Here is a 17,388-nt window from a genome sequence, read left to right on the forward strand (position 1 = left end):
TTAAGAGCAACGAGGACAGTGCTTGGAACATGGTAAAGCAGCCTACGTATTAGCTACTAGTATTTACAGTGTCTTAATATATTAAAATATGGAATATGTATTGTTTGCAGATTTTTATTTTTGTTTTGCCTCTAATACTTGAGAAGCTGTTTCCATTAAGGATTGTTTAGTGATAAGATGCTAGTTATTTTCACCAGTTGGTCCTACCAGTACACATTCATGTCTCTTTAGAGCTCTGTCCAGTTGTGAAGCCTGAGGAATGAGGGAAGAAGCCACAGCCAATACATTTCTTTCCAAAACTAATTTGGGCTGGGGCAGGGGTGTGCTATGCAAATCTTACTTTTGCAAAAAGTTTTTATAATAGAACTGGGAACTTTTTTTTTAATGGAATCAACTCTTTTTCTAATACTTTTAAAGCCCACTGCCTGGGTGTGTCATAAATAGTTGTCTTCTGTCTTTTTTTTTTTTTTTTCTGTCACCAAGGCTGGAGTGCAGTGGCACAATCTTGGCTCACTACAATCTCAACCTCTTGGGTTCAAACTGTTCTCCTGCCTCAGTTTCCCGAGTAGCTGGGACTACAGGCACGTGCCACCACGCCTGGCTAATTTTTGTGTTTTTAGTAGAGACGGGGTTTCACCATATTGATCAGGCTGGTCTTGACCTGTTGCCCTCGTGATCCACCCACCTCAACCTCCCAAAGTGCTGGGATTACAGGGGTGAGTCACTGCCCCCCACCCCCTGCCATATTCTATCTTTTTACGATCAACGTAGTTAACATGAAACACAAATTGGCTTGCCATTCACACTTGAAGTGAAATTCAGCCATTCATTTAGTGAACACATGGTTTTTGAACATTTGCCACTCCCATGCACAGTCCTAGGATCTGGGGATACAGAAGTCTACAAGCTAGACACAGATTCTGCCTCATGAAACTCACATAAGAGGTCACAAATTGTGAGGATCTTCTTTCTCTGTAGAGGTTGGAATTCTTCCCTCAGAAGCCCAGGCTTTGTATTTTTCATCTATTTCTGTTTCTTACGCTCCCTGCTTTCGAACAATGACCATATCATAAAAGAATAATGTGTTAGACTGATAAGGGACCCCAGAGATCACTTCATTTAGTGGTCTCATCTTACAGAGACTCAGAGTTAACCCAGTTTGCAGGTCCAGTGTCCTACATTTTTTCCAAAGTGTTAGCATTAAAAAAAAATTACACACATAATTGAAAGAATTTTGAGTGAACACCATGCCTATATACCCAACACTGAGATTCTACCATTATGTTTAAATAAAAAAATGTGTCAGCCAGGCGTGGTGGCTCACTCCTGTAGTCCTAGCACTTTGGGAGGCTGAAGTGGGTGGATCACTTGAGGTCAAGAGTTTGAAACCAGCCTGACCAACATGGTGAAACCCCGTCTCTACTAAAAATTAGCTGGATGTGGTGGCACATGCCTGTAGTCCTAGCTGCTCAGGAGACTGAGGCAGGAGAATCAGTTGAACCTGGGAGGTGGAGGTTGCAGTGAGCAGAGATTGTGCCACTGCACTCCTTTCTGGGAGACAGGGAGAGACTCCATCTTAAAAAAAATAAAGTATCTGTGTATGGGCGTGTGTATGTTTGTGTGTATATGTGTATGTGTGTTTGTGTGCATTGAATAGACATGGCAGGGCAAGGGAGGAGCAGAAAAAAGATCAAACCAGGGTAGGGTGCTTGTATCTGCACAGGAGAGTCAGTCATGCATTTCTCTTCCCTTCCCAATTCCGTCTTTGGTGACAGCACATTTGTAACTTGAAATTAGCTGTGATAGAAGCACTTACACCTCCAAAATCAGCAAACACTACAAGTCAGGGCATTTTCCTTTTCTGGGAAGCCAGGTTACCTGAACACCATGGGGTGAAACCAGAAGTTTGAATGTGTGAAACTGTTCACTGACTAGAGATTTTGAAGAAGATACTGAGTTTGGCTTGGAACCTGTTGAGACTGAAATAACAACTGGAAACAGTCTGACAACGTGGCAAATTCCATTAATTCCATTCACTCTCCTTTTAGTCGAGACTATAAAAATGTTGTTCAATGAATATTGCCTCAGAGTTGAAATAAAAATATGAAATCCTTCTGAAGACACGTGTTTTTCATTATATGTGTAATTTCATTGGACAAATGCTGAAAATGCCATTTTCAAAGTAGATTCATTTTAATAATGGCAAGGTTTCTTATGGGTCAAAGAGTAGCTAAGCCACATAATAAAATAATAAATCAGTTGAGAATTCACATAAATGTGAGCTTCCAAACTGGGGAGAATTGTGTGGCATCGTGCTGGACAGAAATTAGAGTGAAGCTGTGGGATTTCACTAATCTTATCTCTGACTTGAACTCCTAAATTGAGAGGAGAGCTTTTCCATCCTTTTGGAGATACTCCTTTAAAAGCTGAAACAATTTAACGATTCAGCAGAGATTTGTGCAATAAATCATGAAGGCTCCTCAGTAGTAGTACACAGGGTGGTGTTTAGGATGGAAAGATGCAAAGGACCTACTCAGTGAAAATAGTGTGTTACAAAGCAGTATTATTGCTGCATGATTCCAATTTTGTGGCCAAAACATACCAAGCCTCTGCATAAAAAAGCTGAAGGGGTAGAATGCTTAACCGAGCTTTTTATGTTTGGTGTGCTTACCGGTTGCTCTCTATTTTCTGTTGTTGTGCGACGATTTTTGCTGCAGAATTACTGGCGCTAAGAAAAATGTCTTAACAAAATAAGAAAAGATGCATGATTATCAAGCTTAGCTAAGTGGAATATCATAAGTAACTTGAACAATTTTCCATCTTTACAGGGTGTCCCTGGAGCGAAGGGGGAGCGAGGAGAGCGGGTAAGTGTCCTGTGGCTGTTTACTGGCCCCAGTTGGTTGCACCCCTTCCATTGCATAAGCCTGATAAAGAATGGTCATTTATTACCATTATTATTCATTGCTATTACACTAGTCCCTGTTTCTCCCTTTTCCCAATTCATTCGACTGTGAGCACATTTTCCAAAGGTAAAATCCCTGTGGGATGGAAGTTGGGAGAGCTAGTTTCTAGTTGCATACCTGCAACCATCCAGGTCAATGAACTTGGGCTCGTTTCTTTGAGGATAAATTGGGGATAATCACTCCTATATAATTTACACAGTGAGTTTGATAAGAACATTATATCATAAATGTGAAAAGCCTTCAGAAAAGTCAAAACTCTAGACAAGTGACAAGTGGCAGCATGGGGCTCCTGGGTTTCTTGATGCTCCAGGGTTCATGGGAAGACAATGGCAGGCATAGAACCAAAGAACTGGCCCCAAGACTGAACTCAGTTTAATTTAAGGCTCATCTCTCTCCTTTCAGAAATTGTACAGTTGCTAATATAATTATGCCATTGGCTATAGCAGAAACAGCAGTGGCCTTGGGCTCATCTGATTACTTCTATGAAACCTTGGGCTGTGTGTTTAAGGCTATTCAGCTATAAAATGGATTTAACATCTTTCCTCTGGGTTGCTATTAGTATTAAATGAGCCACTGCTTGAGAAAGTGCTGTATTTTATAAGCTCTAAAGGGCTATAAATGAGGCATTAAATATATATGGGTTTGTTTCAAAACTATTAAATTTTTTAGAATGTGGGACCAGAAATGCTTACTTGGGCTGGTTAATCTAATAAGGACTCCCAGAAACCTTGCACCGTGAATGTCAAATTGCTTACTCCTTCTCTGCATGCACCGTGGTAGTCAAATCCACCTGTTTCTAGGAGCCAAAGATCCCTGATGGGAACAATGGGGCGAGGCAGGTCCACTTCCTTGAAGTCCTGATAGTTGGCTGGGCTTGTAGCTGAGTCAGCAGTGTGCTTTTTCTTTAATTCAGGGTGACCTGCAGTCTCAAGCCATGGTGAGATCAGTGGCACGTCAAGTATGTGAACAGCTCATCCAGAGTAAGTATATAATGGTTACAGGGGTTGTTCCCGTGACACTCATCCAAAAGAGAGTTTGCTTTTCCCATGAATGTACCACTAAGGAAGACTCCGCTAAAGCAGTGTCTTGGTGCATACACATAAGCTTTACAGGTGACCAGCACTGATCCATCAAAGAGATCATTACAGATTACCCTAGAGCTCTACATCGATGGTACAAAAGCCAAATTCCTTTGTGTCATTGGCCCAAGAACTGCCTGTTTGCCATGTAAATTTAACTTGACTGCCCAGATCAAACCTTCTATTCCTTTCTAGTCTCCAGGTGAGTAGGATTTTTTTTCTCAGGTGTTCAGCACTTGAAAGCTGCCGGACTACATCCTCAGAAGCTACCTCAGAAAGACAATGTATGGTGTTGATTTTTATTAACTTGCAAGATTTAAATGAATATTTCCTTATCCATTTCACATCTGTTACCTTCTGGTTAGCCTAAGGTCTTCTCCTTCATTTCTTAGGATGTTTGCCAAAGTACAAACACACACATGGACAGGCTTGCTCCGACATTTGATATGATAAGACACTTGGGTTTTGTGCCAAAAATGACATCAGAACAAACGTGATATGATGCCTGTCCCATTTCTTCATTTCACTTGAGCTTTTTGATAGCACTGTATTTCAGTGCCCATTTGCTTAGATACCCACCACTTTTGCACGTTTCCCCTCTGCCCACTGATTATATATTTTATCTCAGTAATCTAACCAGAGGGTTACTAGTGTAGGCCTTTCTCTTTGCCAGTAATTTGTTCAGTTCCAGGAAGGTCTGAGGCCAAGTAGAGGTGAACTATCTCCCTCAACCCCACCCAGTTCTCACCTAGCTCTGCTGTCCAGCCCTCCCACCCAACGGCACCCCCATCTCCAGGGCTGACATTACCCAAGTGGCCACCTCGTTGGCTTGGGTTATATTTATTTTAACTCAGGAAAGTTTGGGAGTTAGGCCAGGAAGCCCTGCAAGTGTCTGAGAAAGCTCTGTTGGCTGAATCCAAAATTCCATTTTTAGTTCTGAATTAAATCCAAATCTCACCATGGAGGAGGCATGGAGTCGAGATCTGCATAGGCTTGGAGGAATTTTCATGAAGGCAAAAACATCAGGGCAAATGGAGTATGAAGCTACCAACTTCAGACACAGTAGTCACGCTCCCTATATTTTAACATTATTTAATTTTCTGTTCTATTGCCCAAACTATGTGTGTGTCTCTGAGAGAGAATTTATCAGTTAAATATAACTGTTCAAGTTTAATGCCAAAATAGGATCTTTAAAAATACACTGTAAAAGAGAAATTGAACATTAATCATTTTGTACTAACATCTTGTAAATAACCTGTATCTTAAATTGTTTTGTAGATTTCTGATTTCAAGTGTACAGTGTAAATGAGCAGATCAATATTTTCATAAAACTTAAGGCTTAAATCTTACTATGACTCACTGACCACAGCACAACAAAGATTTCACGATATTTCCTGTTTTATTCTACTGTAGAATAAAAATCATGTGTAAATATCCGATTATTTAAAGCATGCCCTAAAAATCAAGGGTTCAAAATCTATTTTTTCTCTTTACAAATTCTCAGTCCTGTGATTGACTTCTAGGAAGTAGAAGTCAGCAAGGGATTGGTTACACAGCAAAGCTTAAACAAGTCTATAAAATAGCAAGACTCTGCCCATCAATATACTAGAAGAAAATCAAAAAGATTGTATGCAACTTGATAAGCCAGTCCCAACCAACTCAGAGGCTGTATTTCTGGCACCTCAACCATCTTCCTAAACACGACTTCAATATCTTCTGGGCTCCTTATTTTATTCCTTCAGCTACCACTCAGAACTGGATTTATCTGTTGGCATATAATTCCTCACAAGCTCATTTATCTGGTTTTTAGTTCAAGTTGATCAGAAGAATTATGCTAGGAAGAGTTACATGGGAAATTATGCAAGGCCAAAGTGATGACAGCTGGGAAAATGATAATGGACAGCCCCCTTGTCAAAGGAGGAAGCTGAAAAAGCAAATGAGGAAATGTCTTACCCGCCCAGGCAACAATGGACGTGGCTACTAATAGCCTTGAGTCATCAGGAAGGGGGGATGCCTAGTTACAGTCACAATCCAATGCTTAAGGAAAGTATGCACTGAATGTATTTTAGAGTAAATTCATTGAAAAAGTGGTGACTATTTTGTATTTAGTTTTAAATGTTTCAAAAGGGATAAATAATAGTAAACTAGAAAATTCACTTATGTTGGAAAATCTCATCTAATGATGCTGGAAAAGTGAGACATCATGGTATCAAGTACTTTGTACTTCCAATTAGTAATATATATCTATATATATTTTCTAGGCATAATTGAGTTAAGGGATTATTGGAGAGAGTGCCAGATTTTTTAAAAATATAAAGTTAGTGGGAGTTTCTGCAGCTGGGACCCAAGTAAATGTTCCTAAAAAAAGGCTTGACAACCAACAGATGAGTTGAGACAAAGCACTTGTCTGGATTTATGAGCAAGAGGGTGGGAGGCTTTGTGTGTTGTAGAAAAGACAAATAACATGGGGAGTAATTGCTAGAAAAAAGGCAGCTGGGTGAGGGTCTAGGGGTCAGATAAATGTTGAGGGTAAAGATGAAATTTACGACTTCTTCTCAATGATGTTTATTGAGATGCTGACGTGAGCTGCAGAATTCCAAACACATGAGATGCCACTTGACATCAGTCCAGCCCTTAATATCATCCAGAGTAAAACATAAAAAATGTTAAGCTGGAAATCAACATATTTCAAAGGGGTGTGATTTTTCCCTTGGTGGTATCTGACAGAATTGTTTGGAGCCTTAATGAATGACACCCCTGGACCTCTCTTTCCTTGTGTGACACTTCACTGAATGCTGTCTTTATGCTTCATGCCTCAGGTCACATGGCCAGGTACACTGCCATCCTCAACCAGCTTCCCAGCCACTCCTCCTCCATCCGGACGGTCCAAGGGCCTCCTGGGGAGCCTGGGAGACCAGGCGCACCTGGAGCCCCTGGTGAACAAGGACCCCCAGGCACACCAGGCTTCCCCGGAAATGCAGGCCTGCCAGGGACCCCAGGAGAACGAGGTAAGCTGGGCCCCTTCTCTCAGAGGAACTCCTCTGAGATGGGTGCAGGAAAGCAGAACATTACAGCTGTGCTTATACAAGGATAAAGTCTGAAACAATGGACCTAAATGAATTCTGCTCCATCTATTCTCAGTTTCTTGTTTATTTATCGCTGAGACTGAGAAAATTGAGCGATCTGCCCAGTGTTTATCAAGAGCCACATTTACTTGTATGAAAGAAGAGGATCAGAACCCCCAAATCACCTCTGAGAGGCATTTGAGCTAATAAAAGAAAGATATCCCCTCTAGGTTGGTCAAGTCAAAAAGGGTGCCCCTTCCAGGTTGAAGAATTAGAAAATGATGCCACCCTCTGACCAAACGGAGCATCGCACAAATGTCAAGGCAAGCGGAGAACTCACTCTGGTGGTTCTCTGGTGCTTTATTTGTGCAGTGCCCAGACTGGGCAATAGTCAGTGGCAGTCCTGAGAGGGTCATAAATTGTATCAGCATGTGGTTCACATATTCCTGTATAGACCATGTCAACTCTAAACTTCAAATTAAAATACTGTCTATGGCTCATCTTCCTATTATATCAGGCAACATTTTATTTAATAGTTCATGGGCCAATGTTTTGTCTTTCCCACTAAAGTTTCATTAAAATAGAGATTCTACTTAGCCTTTTCTTCTACCATCTAAAGGTCTTAGAAATATTGTGTAATACAAATAAGACTCTTTTGACTGAATCTATAGTTGACTAAGATCTCCTATTCCAGAAGCAGGTAAAGGAGGTGTGAGAAGGTCAGGGCTGCATATTAACCATGAAGAAAGTGATGGAAAAGAGAAATAACTGATCGTTTTCTAAAATACAATTTGTAGAACATAGTCTTGGGGAAAAGCTAACTTTTACCTGTCTGCTCTGTGAGGCATATTAGTTTTGTGGGATGGGTAGGATATATTCCTTTTATAAAATTTGATTTAAAATACAGATTACAAAAACAGTATTTCATATTTATTTTGACTCATGCCAACAGGCCTTGTGCATTTCTGGCTCTGCACTTTTGTACTCATTATTTTCCCTTTTTGGAAATGTCCTTTCCTCCCTTTGTCTTCCATACCTCTTACTCTTAGTTCAAGGCTCAGCTGTCTCATGCATGAAATTGTTATTGATCACTCTAGAACCCAAATGTCTCCACCCCCATGAATACCTGATGCCCTTACTGTCTTTTCTTTCTGTTTTAGCACTAATTAGGCGTTAGCAAATAGCTGAATTGCTTTGCACAATGCTTTGCACTTAGTAGGTGCTTACTAGATAGTTACTGCTTTAATTGTGACCCAGTTCTGATTTTTTTTCTGAAAGCTTTTCCCTATGTCAGGGCACAAAATCAGCAGATATAGAAAATGGCGTAATTCCCTCACAACACACCAAAGATCTGGCAGCCTGTAATGTGGCCCCCTCTGTCATCAGGGCATCCTATAATGGTGTCGGTAATGAAGCAACTGTGACTCAGTGAGCACAGAGCCAGCACCTGAGTCACTCCCAGCAAGTCATGAGTTCTCTTTGTTCTTTTTGGAAGTCTTAGCCCCACTCTTGCCAGACTGAGTCTCTCCTGCTCTGCAAATATACTTGAATAATTAGACCACAGAAAAATAATCCAAAGGTTCTCAAAGGGCAGCCCAGACAACCTTTGGAAATACCAGTTTCCATGATGTAATTTCTTTGCATACATACTGATGTATATTCTAAAGAGTACAGTAGACAAGCAGAATCCTGTATTTCACAAATGCATGAAAGATGACAGTAAGACAGAAAGTGAGAAATGCCGTTTGAGCATGAAGAAAGGTGATTTTAGATGATCACCACTTGAAGGGCGTGATTTGGGGATTACTATTATAGGTCAGGGCTTACAGGCCAGCATCCAAGGGGCTCTTCATTCCTGTCAAGTTATTTCAGCCTCAACTGGGATTCGCTGCTGCAAGGTAGGCAGTGACATTTGGTTCTTAGCCTTGGGATCCAAATACCCAGGAAGGATTAAGAGAGGAAAGGTCCGTCTTTCCATTAAGTCAAAGCAACAAAATTTAAAAACTGAAGTCTTCAGCTGTCTTTTCTCTTTCACATTTTCTGTAAAAGGAAGCATATGAAGATATTGAGGTAAGGCCCAAAAGACTCAAAGTCAGCCACCATCAAGACTTGAAATAAGAGCCAGAGACTGTGGGTTTTTTTTTCTGCTGTATAAAATATGATTATCATCATTCTTGATAAAACAGTGTTATAAGGACACAATATTGTAATGAGTAAAAATAAGAATGATCATTAGGCAGTACCTAAGCACATAATAAACTACAAAAGCAACATTATGAGAAATATGGCTGTGGAGTGTTCTGGCGTGAACACTGAAAAGAGGCTCACTTTCTGCTTAGACTTCCTGTGAGCCTCATAGGAGTCTTCCTAAAAAGAATTTCACTACTGGGTATCTAACTAGAGGAAAAGAAGTCATTATACAAAAAAGATATTTGCACACACTTGTTTATAGCAGCACAATTTGCAAGTGCAAAAACATGGAACCAACCCAAATACCCATCAGTCAACAAGTGGATAAAGAAACTGTGGCATAGATGGATGATGGAATACCACTCAGCCATAAAAGAATGAATTAATGGCATTTGCCGTGACCTGGATGAGATTCGAGACTAGTATTCTAAGTGAAGTAACCCAGGAATGGAAAACCAAACGTACGTTCTCATTCATAAGTGGGAGCTAAGCTATGAGGATGCAAAGACATAAGAATGACACAGTGGACTTTGGGGACTCGGAGGAGGTAAAGAGTGGAAAGGGGCTGAGGGATAAGACTACAAATAAGGTATGGTATTTGCATATTATAAAATATATAATATACAAATTTATATATGTTTTGTATATTACATATTTTATAATATATAAATTATTTTATATATTTATGGGAGATAGATGCACCAAAATCTCACAGATTATCACTAAAGAACTTACTCACGTAACCAAACACCACCTGTTCCCCAATAACCTAAGGAAACAACAACAAAAAATTTAATTCACAACTCCATTCAGTTTGGATAATTTTTCATCAGAGGTGCCCACTCTGACTTTTCTATTCTGGCTTTTCAAACTTTTAAAAATGTGATACACAGTAAAAAAATACATTTAACATCATGATGCAATATTGCTTATGCATGTGCATGAATGCAAATGTATATAACTGGGCAAAAGAAATTATTCTTACCCTTTCTGTTATTTCCTGTTTTTTTCTTTTGCTAAAAGAATGAGGAGAGATCTTGGGTTTCATGACCTTAGTTTGAAAAGCGCTATCCCCATACACTGTCTTTGATTAACCCCATCTTTATCAGAGAAATGGCAAAGAATATGCATTTAGAGAACAGAAGAAAAATTATGGATATTCCTTTCGTATTAGCAATGTGACATACATGGCTTTTCATGACTTAACCATCTAAAAGAAGATTGCACATTGACTCCATCTGATTGTCTGTCCTGCTCTTCATTAACATTTTGTCTCCTTTAACTTAAAGTCTTTTTCATAAGTTTGTGTGGAACAGTTTTTAGCTGTCCTCTTATACAGATTGTAATAGAGAATTCTTAGAATTGAAGGATTCAAAGGGATTCTGTGTCTGATGTTGTTCAAATTTTTGATCTGAAGCTTGAACTCCCACTTGGATTTGTCTAATTATTGGCATCTACCATTGAAGAGGCCTCATTTGTATAACATCATGCTTTATATTAAGCAGCCCGATTTCTCACCTGCTTTCCCATCACTTGTTCTTTCTCTGTTAATTTATGTCAAAGAAAAGCTATTTTTCCATGGGATTCTAGTTGGTTACCTCTCCCCATTAAACCTCGTACTGTCTTCATGTAAATGGTTCTGTATAACCTGGCTTCTCATTACCCCAAAATTCGGAAGAGAGGATCAGCTCTGAGGTTCCTCTTTTGATCACTGAACCATGACAATCCAGTGCTTGACAGGACAATCCAGTGATTGACTACTATGTGTCAGTCGCTATTCTGACCTCAGCTCACTCTCCAGTCACAGCCGTGGGTGATTGCAACCAGATTTCCTCAATTACAGATCATTTTCTATTTCTGCTGTCTGCATATCATTCCCAGATGATTCATCTGTTTTCGTTTACTCAGTTTATTTAAATGTTCATTCTCTACACTGTTATCTTGAGCCATACATTAAACAAGTCAACAATAAGTTTGTTGGTTTATAGTTCACAAAATTAAGTTTCTTTATTTACTTGAAAATTTTCCTAATTTCAGTCTTTTTTTTTCTCTGGGAGACAGAGTCTCGCTCAGTTGCCCAGACAGAATGCAGTGCAGCGATCTCAGATCTTGGCTCACTGCAACCTCTGCCTCCTGAGTTCAAGTGGTTCTCCTGCCTCAGCTTCCCAAGTAGCTAGGACTACAGCCATGCACTACCATGCCTAGCTAATTTTTGTATTTTTAGTAGAGGCGCATTTCAACATGTAAGCCAGGCAAGTCTCGAACTCCTCACCTCAAGTGATCTCCCCACCTCGGCCTCCCAAAGTGCTGGGATTACAGTCCCAAGCCACCACGCTCAACCTGATCAGTTTCCATAATCCCCCCAAAATTATTGAATCAGAGAAACCATCTAATCATCTAACTAACCTAACCATCTAAAGAGTTTCATTTTTAGATTGTATATCTATAACAGCTGGAATTTATATCTGGTTTATCTTATACAATTAATCAGCAAATATTAAATGCAGAGTTTATGTAAGATTTTTTGGTTTGGCAGATAGATAACACTATTATTTATAGCTTTTACTTTATTAGGCTCCAAGTGCATCTGCCAAGTATTGCGCTGGGTTCTGTACACACTATCTCATTGGGGTAAAGTAGAAGACCTGGTTTGAATAAGGAAGGAATATGAAACATTGCTAAAGGTACAAACTGGGAGATGGTAAATGCTAAATGAGTTATATAGAATGTAAGGGAAGATGTCAGTGTGGTCTTTGAGAAGAACAGGTGCTCACCTTTATTAAGCAACGACTATGTGTCCATCACTAAGCATGTTATGTAATGCTCAAAAATCTTATGAGATCAGGATTAATTCCATGTTTGATGAGGAAAAAGGCTCTGCTAGATTGTTAATTGTCCAGGGTCACACAGCGTAAAAATAGGGGTCTAGAATTCAGATCCGGATATGTATGATTCCAGAATTCCTGTGCTTGCCAGCTTCACCACTTAATTAGCTGTGTGATCTTGACTGCTTAAGCTTAAAACCTAATCTCTGAATCTCCGTTCATTCATTCAGTGGTACTTACTGAGCATCTACTACACTTCCAGCTTGTGTTGGTCACTGATGATGTGGTGGTAAACAGGGTATATCTTTCCTGACTTTCATGGCAACTTACTGTTTAGTAGGAGATGGATATTAAGCAAACAATACATGAACCATTTAATTTCAGTTGTAATAAGTGCTGTGAAAAAGCACAGGATGATATTGGCATACAAAAGGAGACTCTGACTTGATGGGTGATATATTAGCTGAGACCTAGAACTTTAGTAGGAACTTGCCATAGCCATAATAGAGTTGGGGAAGAGCATTCTAGGCAGAGGAGGCAATAGCACGTGCAAAGGTCCTGAGGTGAGAAAGGGCTTGAAACCTCTAAAGCAGTGATTCTCAACCCTAGCAGATGTCAGAAATTATTTGTTATGAATGGGGACAGGGCTGAGAAGCAGTAATTCTCAACCCTCTCCCCTTAGACAACAACTAATTTTTCATGTCTCTTTTAGGGTTCCAAAATAAAACTCATAGGTATTAACTATAACCTATCTTCACATATCATTAAACCAACAACACTAAATAGATAAATTAGAATGTTCTCTAGTTTAGTACAAAGGAGAACTAAAAGGGAAGTAATTTATAGTCAAATAATTTATTCCAATATGTATTTAAATGTAAAAACAACCTCTAATCATTTCATCAACCAGAAGTTCCTCTACAAGTATCAAGAATGTCTCCTAGGGATGGCACTGCCCCTACTAAGCTCCATTGCTTTGGATAAGAGAAAAAAAGAATAGCATTGTTGGAGCTTGGTAAGTTAAAGGGATAGTAAGAATTCAGGAGGAGGGAGGAGTAGACAGAGGCCACAGCATGCAACCAACATTTTGTGAGTCTGGGTAAGGAATTTGAACTTATCCTAAGAGCAAGGTAAACGCTCTACAATTTCTGCTTCAGGACGCCATTTTAAAGACCTATGTCACTCTGCATTTGTCTCTGTTGTGTTCACAGTGGTGATCTACTAAGATAATAAGCACACGATTGTATTATGCAAATGAATGTAAATTATCTTGTCCTCCTTTTCCCACGCACTCAATGGCAAACTCCCCCAAGCAAACAAAAGTAAACAAGAAATCAACTTTCCTTTGAGCACCATGAATAGGTAACACTCCCTTTCAGAGACTCAGAAATGGCAGCATGGGAAATGGAGCACCCAAACAAAAGCTAAACCTGTCTCCCTAATGCTCAGGTTGAGCTGTGAGTCAACAGGACTCAGACACCTAGAGAGAAAACTGAGTAGATTGATTTTAAAACTGGGAGAGAGAAGTGGGATATTCCTGTGGTTAAAAAGGGAGCAGCTGGTGCCAGGAAGTGACAAGGCCGAAGAGGACTCCTCTGCCTCTGATTTCCCAGGGGAACTGTTGGGGCTCTGTAGGGCTTCATATCCTGTCTGCAGTTCCATAGAAGCAACAGAGCTTGCAGAAAGGATTGAGTGCAGGGAGCAAATCATTCAGGAAACATGGATGAACAGTGGTTTAGACACCTCACTCCCAAGAAACATGAGCCAGCTCTACTGAAAACCACATGCATCTTGAGGCGATCATACTTTCTGAAGAAGGAAGGATTCCAAATGCCCCTCCAGTTCTGGTTTACCTGTACCTTCTATGAAGGAGAATTTGTCATGCCATCCAATACTTGTGAGGTCAGGGAGCTATTAAAGGGACATTTCAAGCTGTTTCCAGCACATTCCAAAATAAGCGAGGAGGGAAGAGTCAAAAAAAGAAAAAGATCATAGCACTTCTGAGTAAAACCATAGCACTTCTAAGCCAGGAACACTGCAATGGTAAAGATCATTTTTGTGAAATTTCTTAATGCCCCTTGTATCCTAGCTGGTTCCTGGAAAAATTATCTCTATGGGACTGATCATCTGGACTAAAGATGGAGTGCTACTAGAGCTTTCGTTATGATTTGCTAATTGGCACTTAAATATTTTCAAGTCTTTCCTGCGATTTTGTATTACAGTGGATATTCAGTTGCATGAGACTTGTTCCTTCTTTTCACTGCTGTTAAAAATTTGCTAAAATAGGCTGGTAGCGGTGGCTCACACCTGTAATCTCAGCATTTTGGGATGCCAAGGCAGGCAGATTGCTTAAGGTCAGGAGTTTAAAACCAGCCTGGCCAACATGGTGAAACCCTGTCTGAACTAAAAAAAATACAAAAAGTAGCTGGGTATGGTGACACTTGCCTATAATCCCAGCTATTTGGGAAGTTGAGGCAGGAGAATCCCTTGAATCTGAGAGGCAGAGGTTTCAGTGAGCCAAGATCGTGCCACTGCAGTCCAGCCAGGTGACAGAGTAAGACTCTGTCCAAAAAAAAAAAAAAAAAAAAAAATCTGCTGAAATACTTTTGCTTTCTTCTTTGATTCCCCATCCCCTGCCTCTCATTTCCTGAAAGATGAAAAAAGTAGTTTTCTCTTTCTTTTTTTCACCCAGTACTTATCTGGTAAAGTCCAATTGGAATGCCCTTCTGAAAAAGACCTTTCTCTGAAGGTTTAGTGAATTGTGTTTTCCTAATGTTATAGTCATCTTGAGGCATTGACAAGGAAGGCTCTTCTGCTTTTTTTTCTTCTTTGCATCATCTTTTATTGATTTTTTCCTATTACAAAGTGGCTGCAGGAAGAAACTGTATTAATGATCTATTGATGTGTAACAAATTACTTTAACACTTAGTGGATTAAAGCGACAAATATATATAATGTCCATTTTTATGGATCAGAGATTTGAGTTTTATGTGGGTGCTCTTGGCTAAGAGTCTGAGATGAAACTGCAGTCAAGATGTCATTTAGGGTGCCAGTCATTTGAAGGCTTGACTGGAGCTGGAGCATCTGTTTCCAAGATGGTGCCCTCACAGAGATGTTGGCAGGAGTCTCAGGTCCTGGCTGACTATTGGCAGGAGGGCTCAGTTCCTCACCTTGGATCTCTTCATGGGGTTGGTCAAGAGTTCATTTTCAAAGCATGGAGTCTGCTTTCCTCACAGCCACTGATCCAAGAGAGAGAGCAAAGAAGAGTTCCCATTAGGATTTTGATAGCTAGTCTCAGAAGCCCAAGCTTGTACTTTCACCACATTCTATTTGTAGGGAGTCAGAAAGCCGACCCACGCTCAAGGAGAGAGGAATGGGCTGTACATTTTGGAGGGAGGTATTTGAAAGATTTTGTGAGTGTCTGTTTAAACCATCACACTCTTCTAAATTAAAATAAGGCCTTCTGGCTATGCATTGCAAAGAGGGAGTGATGCTTTCATCCATTGAAATTATTTCCAAGCCGTGTGACGTCTGCAATGCTGAGTAATTAAGGGCTCTTGTGAAGAATTGGCTTACACTGCCTGTTTTCACCATTTATGTTTGTTTTTCTCTCCTGCATCCTTTTAAATCATCCAAATGCCGGATGTAGGTTTTCAGAGGAAAATGCAAGATGCAGCTTTAAGCACTTCAAAAAACAGTAACAATTATTGGGAAAAAATGTTTTTGAAGATTTTCTTTTGTGTTCCTGTTTCTGAAATTAATTGTAATTGGAACAAAATCAGTTTTCAAAACAAACACAAACAACGAGAGAGAAAAAGCCATCGACAAATTAAAATTACCATTAAATTATGTTCCCACCCTTTATAATTAGTAGAATATGACTGTTACAATAATAGAAAGCTGTAACTGGTGTTTTGTCTTGTTTTTGCCATGGAAGCTTATATTATTATTTCTATAGGTAAAAAAAAAGTGTTTTTTAACCTCAATTGGAAAGTCTGTTAGTCAGTTTTAACGAATATTTGATAAATCAATGGCTGATTAATCCTACCACATTAATGTGTGACGTGTATCATTCAATATCCAGATAGAGTATCCTTTCTTGAGTTGGCCTTAATGATTTCTTTCTGTTCATCTTTTCTTGCCAAGGAAGCTACATCATTCCCCAAAACAAATTTTAATGTACATTTTTATTTTATTCCTCATAATACATGAAATACAATAGTTATTTCATAAATCATAACTAGTTTATGGTGTTGATTACCTCTTGGCTAGCTTTTTGACTGCCCTTCATCATTCACCCTCAAGCTCTGATAAAAGCAAAAGCCCATGTGGATATAGTGCATTAATCCTGAGATATCATGTTAATCGCAGATTACCACCACGTGAACAATGTAAGCAATTTCCTTTCAAGTCGTCATCGTGTAATTTAACCAGAAAATCATGGCAAATTTTCTAGGAAAGAGATTTCATTTTACTTAATAATAGAAGAGAGGGAGAGAAAGAAACTCCTTTTTTTAAAAAAAAAGTAGAGATGTGTTTTTTCATTTTCTAAATGTTCAGGCCTTGAACATAGGTAAAGGGGAAATATAATGTAGTTTATATGATAAAACTAAAGCTGTTTGTATTAACTGTGAGAAACCATTTTTAGTGAATTTTTTGACATGGCCTTTGTAGCACTGACTGTAGGAAGTTAATATATCAAAATGTATTTTCAGAGGAGGGTGAAAATATGCAGAGAAAAGATATATTAACCCTTTCCATTTTCATTGTTCTAGATTTGACTATGGTATTAAATTACTATGTAAATATAGCAACATAGATTGACTTTCCTGAACTTCTTTGCTAGTTTGGAAAAACGTGATGAGAATCCTTGATTTGGGATATGTTTATCTTTTTTTAAAAATTTTACATTAAGTTCTGGGATGCATATGCTGAATGTGCAGGCTTGTTACATAGATATACATGTGCCATGGTGGTTTGCTGCACCTGCCAACCCGTCATCTAGGTTTTAATTCCCGCTTGCATTAGGCATTTGTCCTAATGCTTTCTGTCTGCTTTCCCTCAACACCTCGACAGTTCTCGGTGTGTGATGTTCCCCTCCCTGTTTCCATGTGTTCTCATTGTTCAATTCCCACTTATGAGTGAGAACATAATGAGTCTTTCATGCTGATTGTGAAGGGCTCTTGGTCACAATACATTTTGTTTTAAATTCTATAGACCCTGACTCAGTCTATCCCAATGCCTGGACACAGCTCACTTTTCCAAG

General features: G+C 39.4%; 1 protein-coding gene across 10 annotated transcripts in view; it reads left to right on the forward strand.

Annotated features, from left to right (window-relative positions):
• Positions 1 to 17,388, forward strand: part of COL14A1 (collagen type XIV alpha 1 chain) — a 302,227-nt gene that overhangs the window by 270,176 nt on the left and 14,663 nt on the right. For all 10 annotated transcript variants that reach the window (XM_012466432.2, XM_064384550.1, XM_064384551.1 and 7 more), the window contains 3 exons: positions 2,829 to 2,864; positions 3,877 to 3,943; positions 6,862 to 7,050. In XM_012466432.2, the coding sequence (XP_012321855.2) occupies positions 2,829 to 2,864; positions 3,877 to 3,943; positions 6,862 to 7,050 (292 nt within the window). The remainder of the gene's footprint in view (positions 1 to 2,828; positions 2,865 to 3,876; positions 3,944 to 6,861; positions 7,051 to 17,388) is intronic.

This window comes from Aotus nancymaae, unplaced genomic scaffold (genome assembly GCF_030222135.1).
Source record: "Aotus nancymaae isolate 86718 unplaced genomic scaffold, 86718_ANA_hifiasm-v0.15.2.pri h1tg000036l, whole genome shotgun sequence".
Classification (NCBI taxonomy): Eukaryota; Metazoa; Chordata; class Mammalia; order Primates; family Aotidae; genus Aotus; species Aotus nancymaae.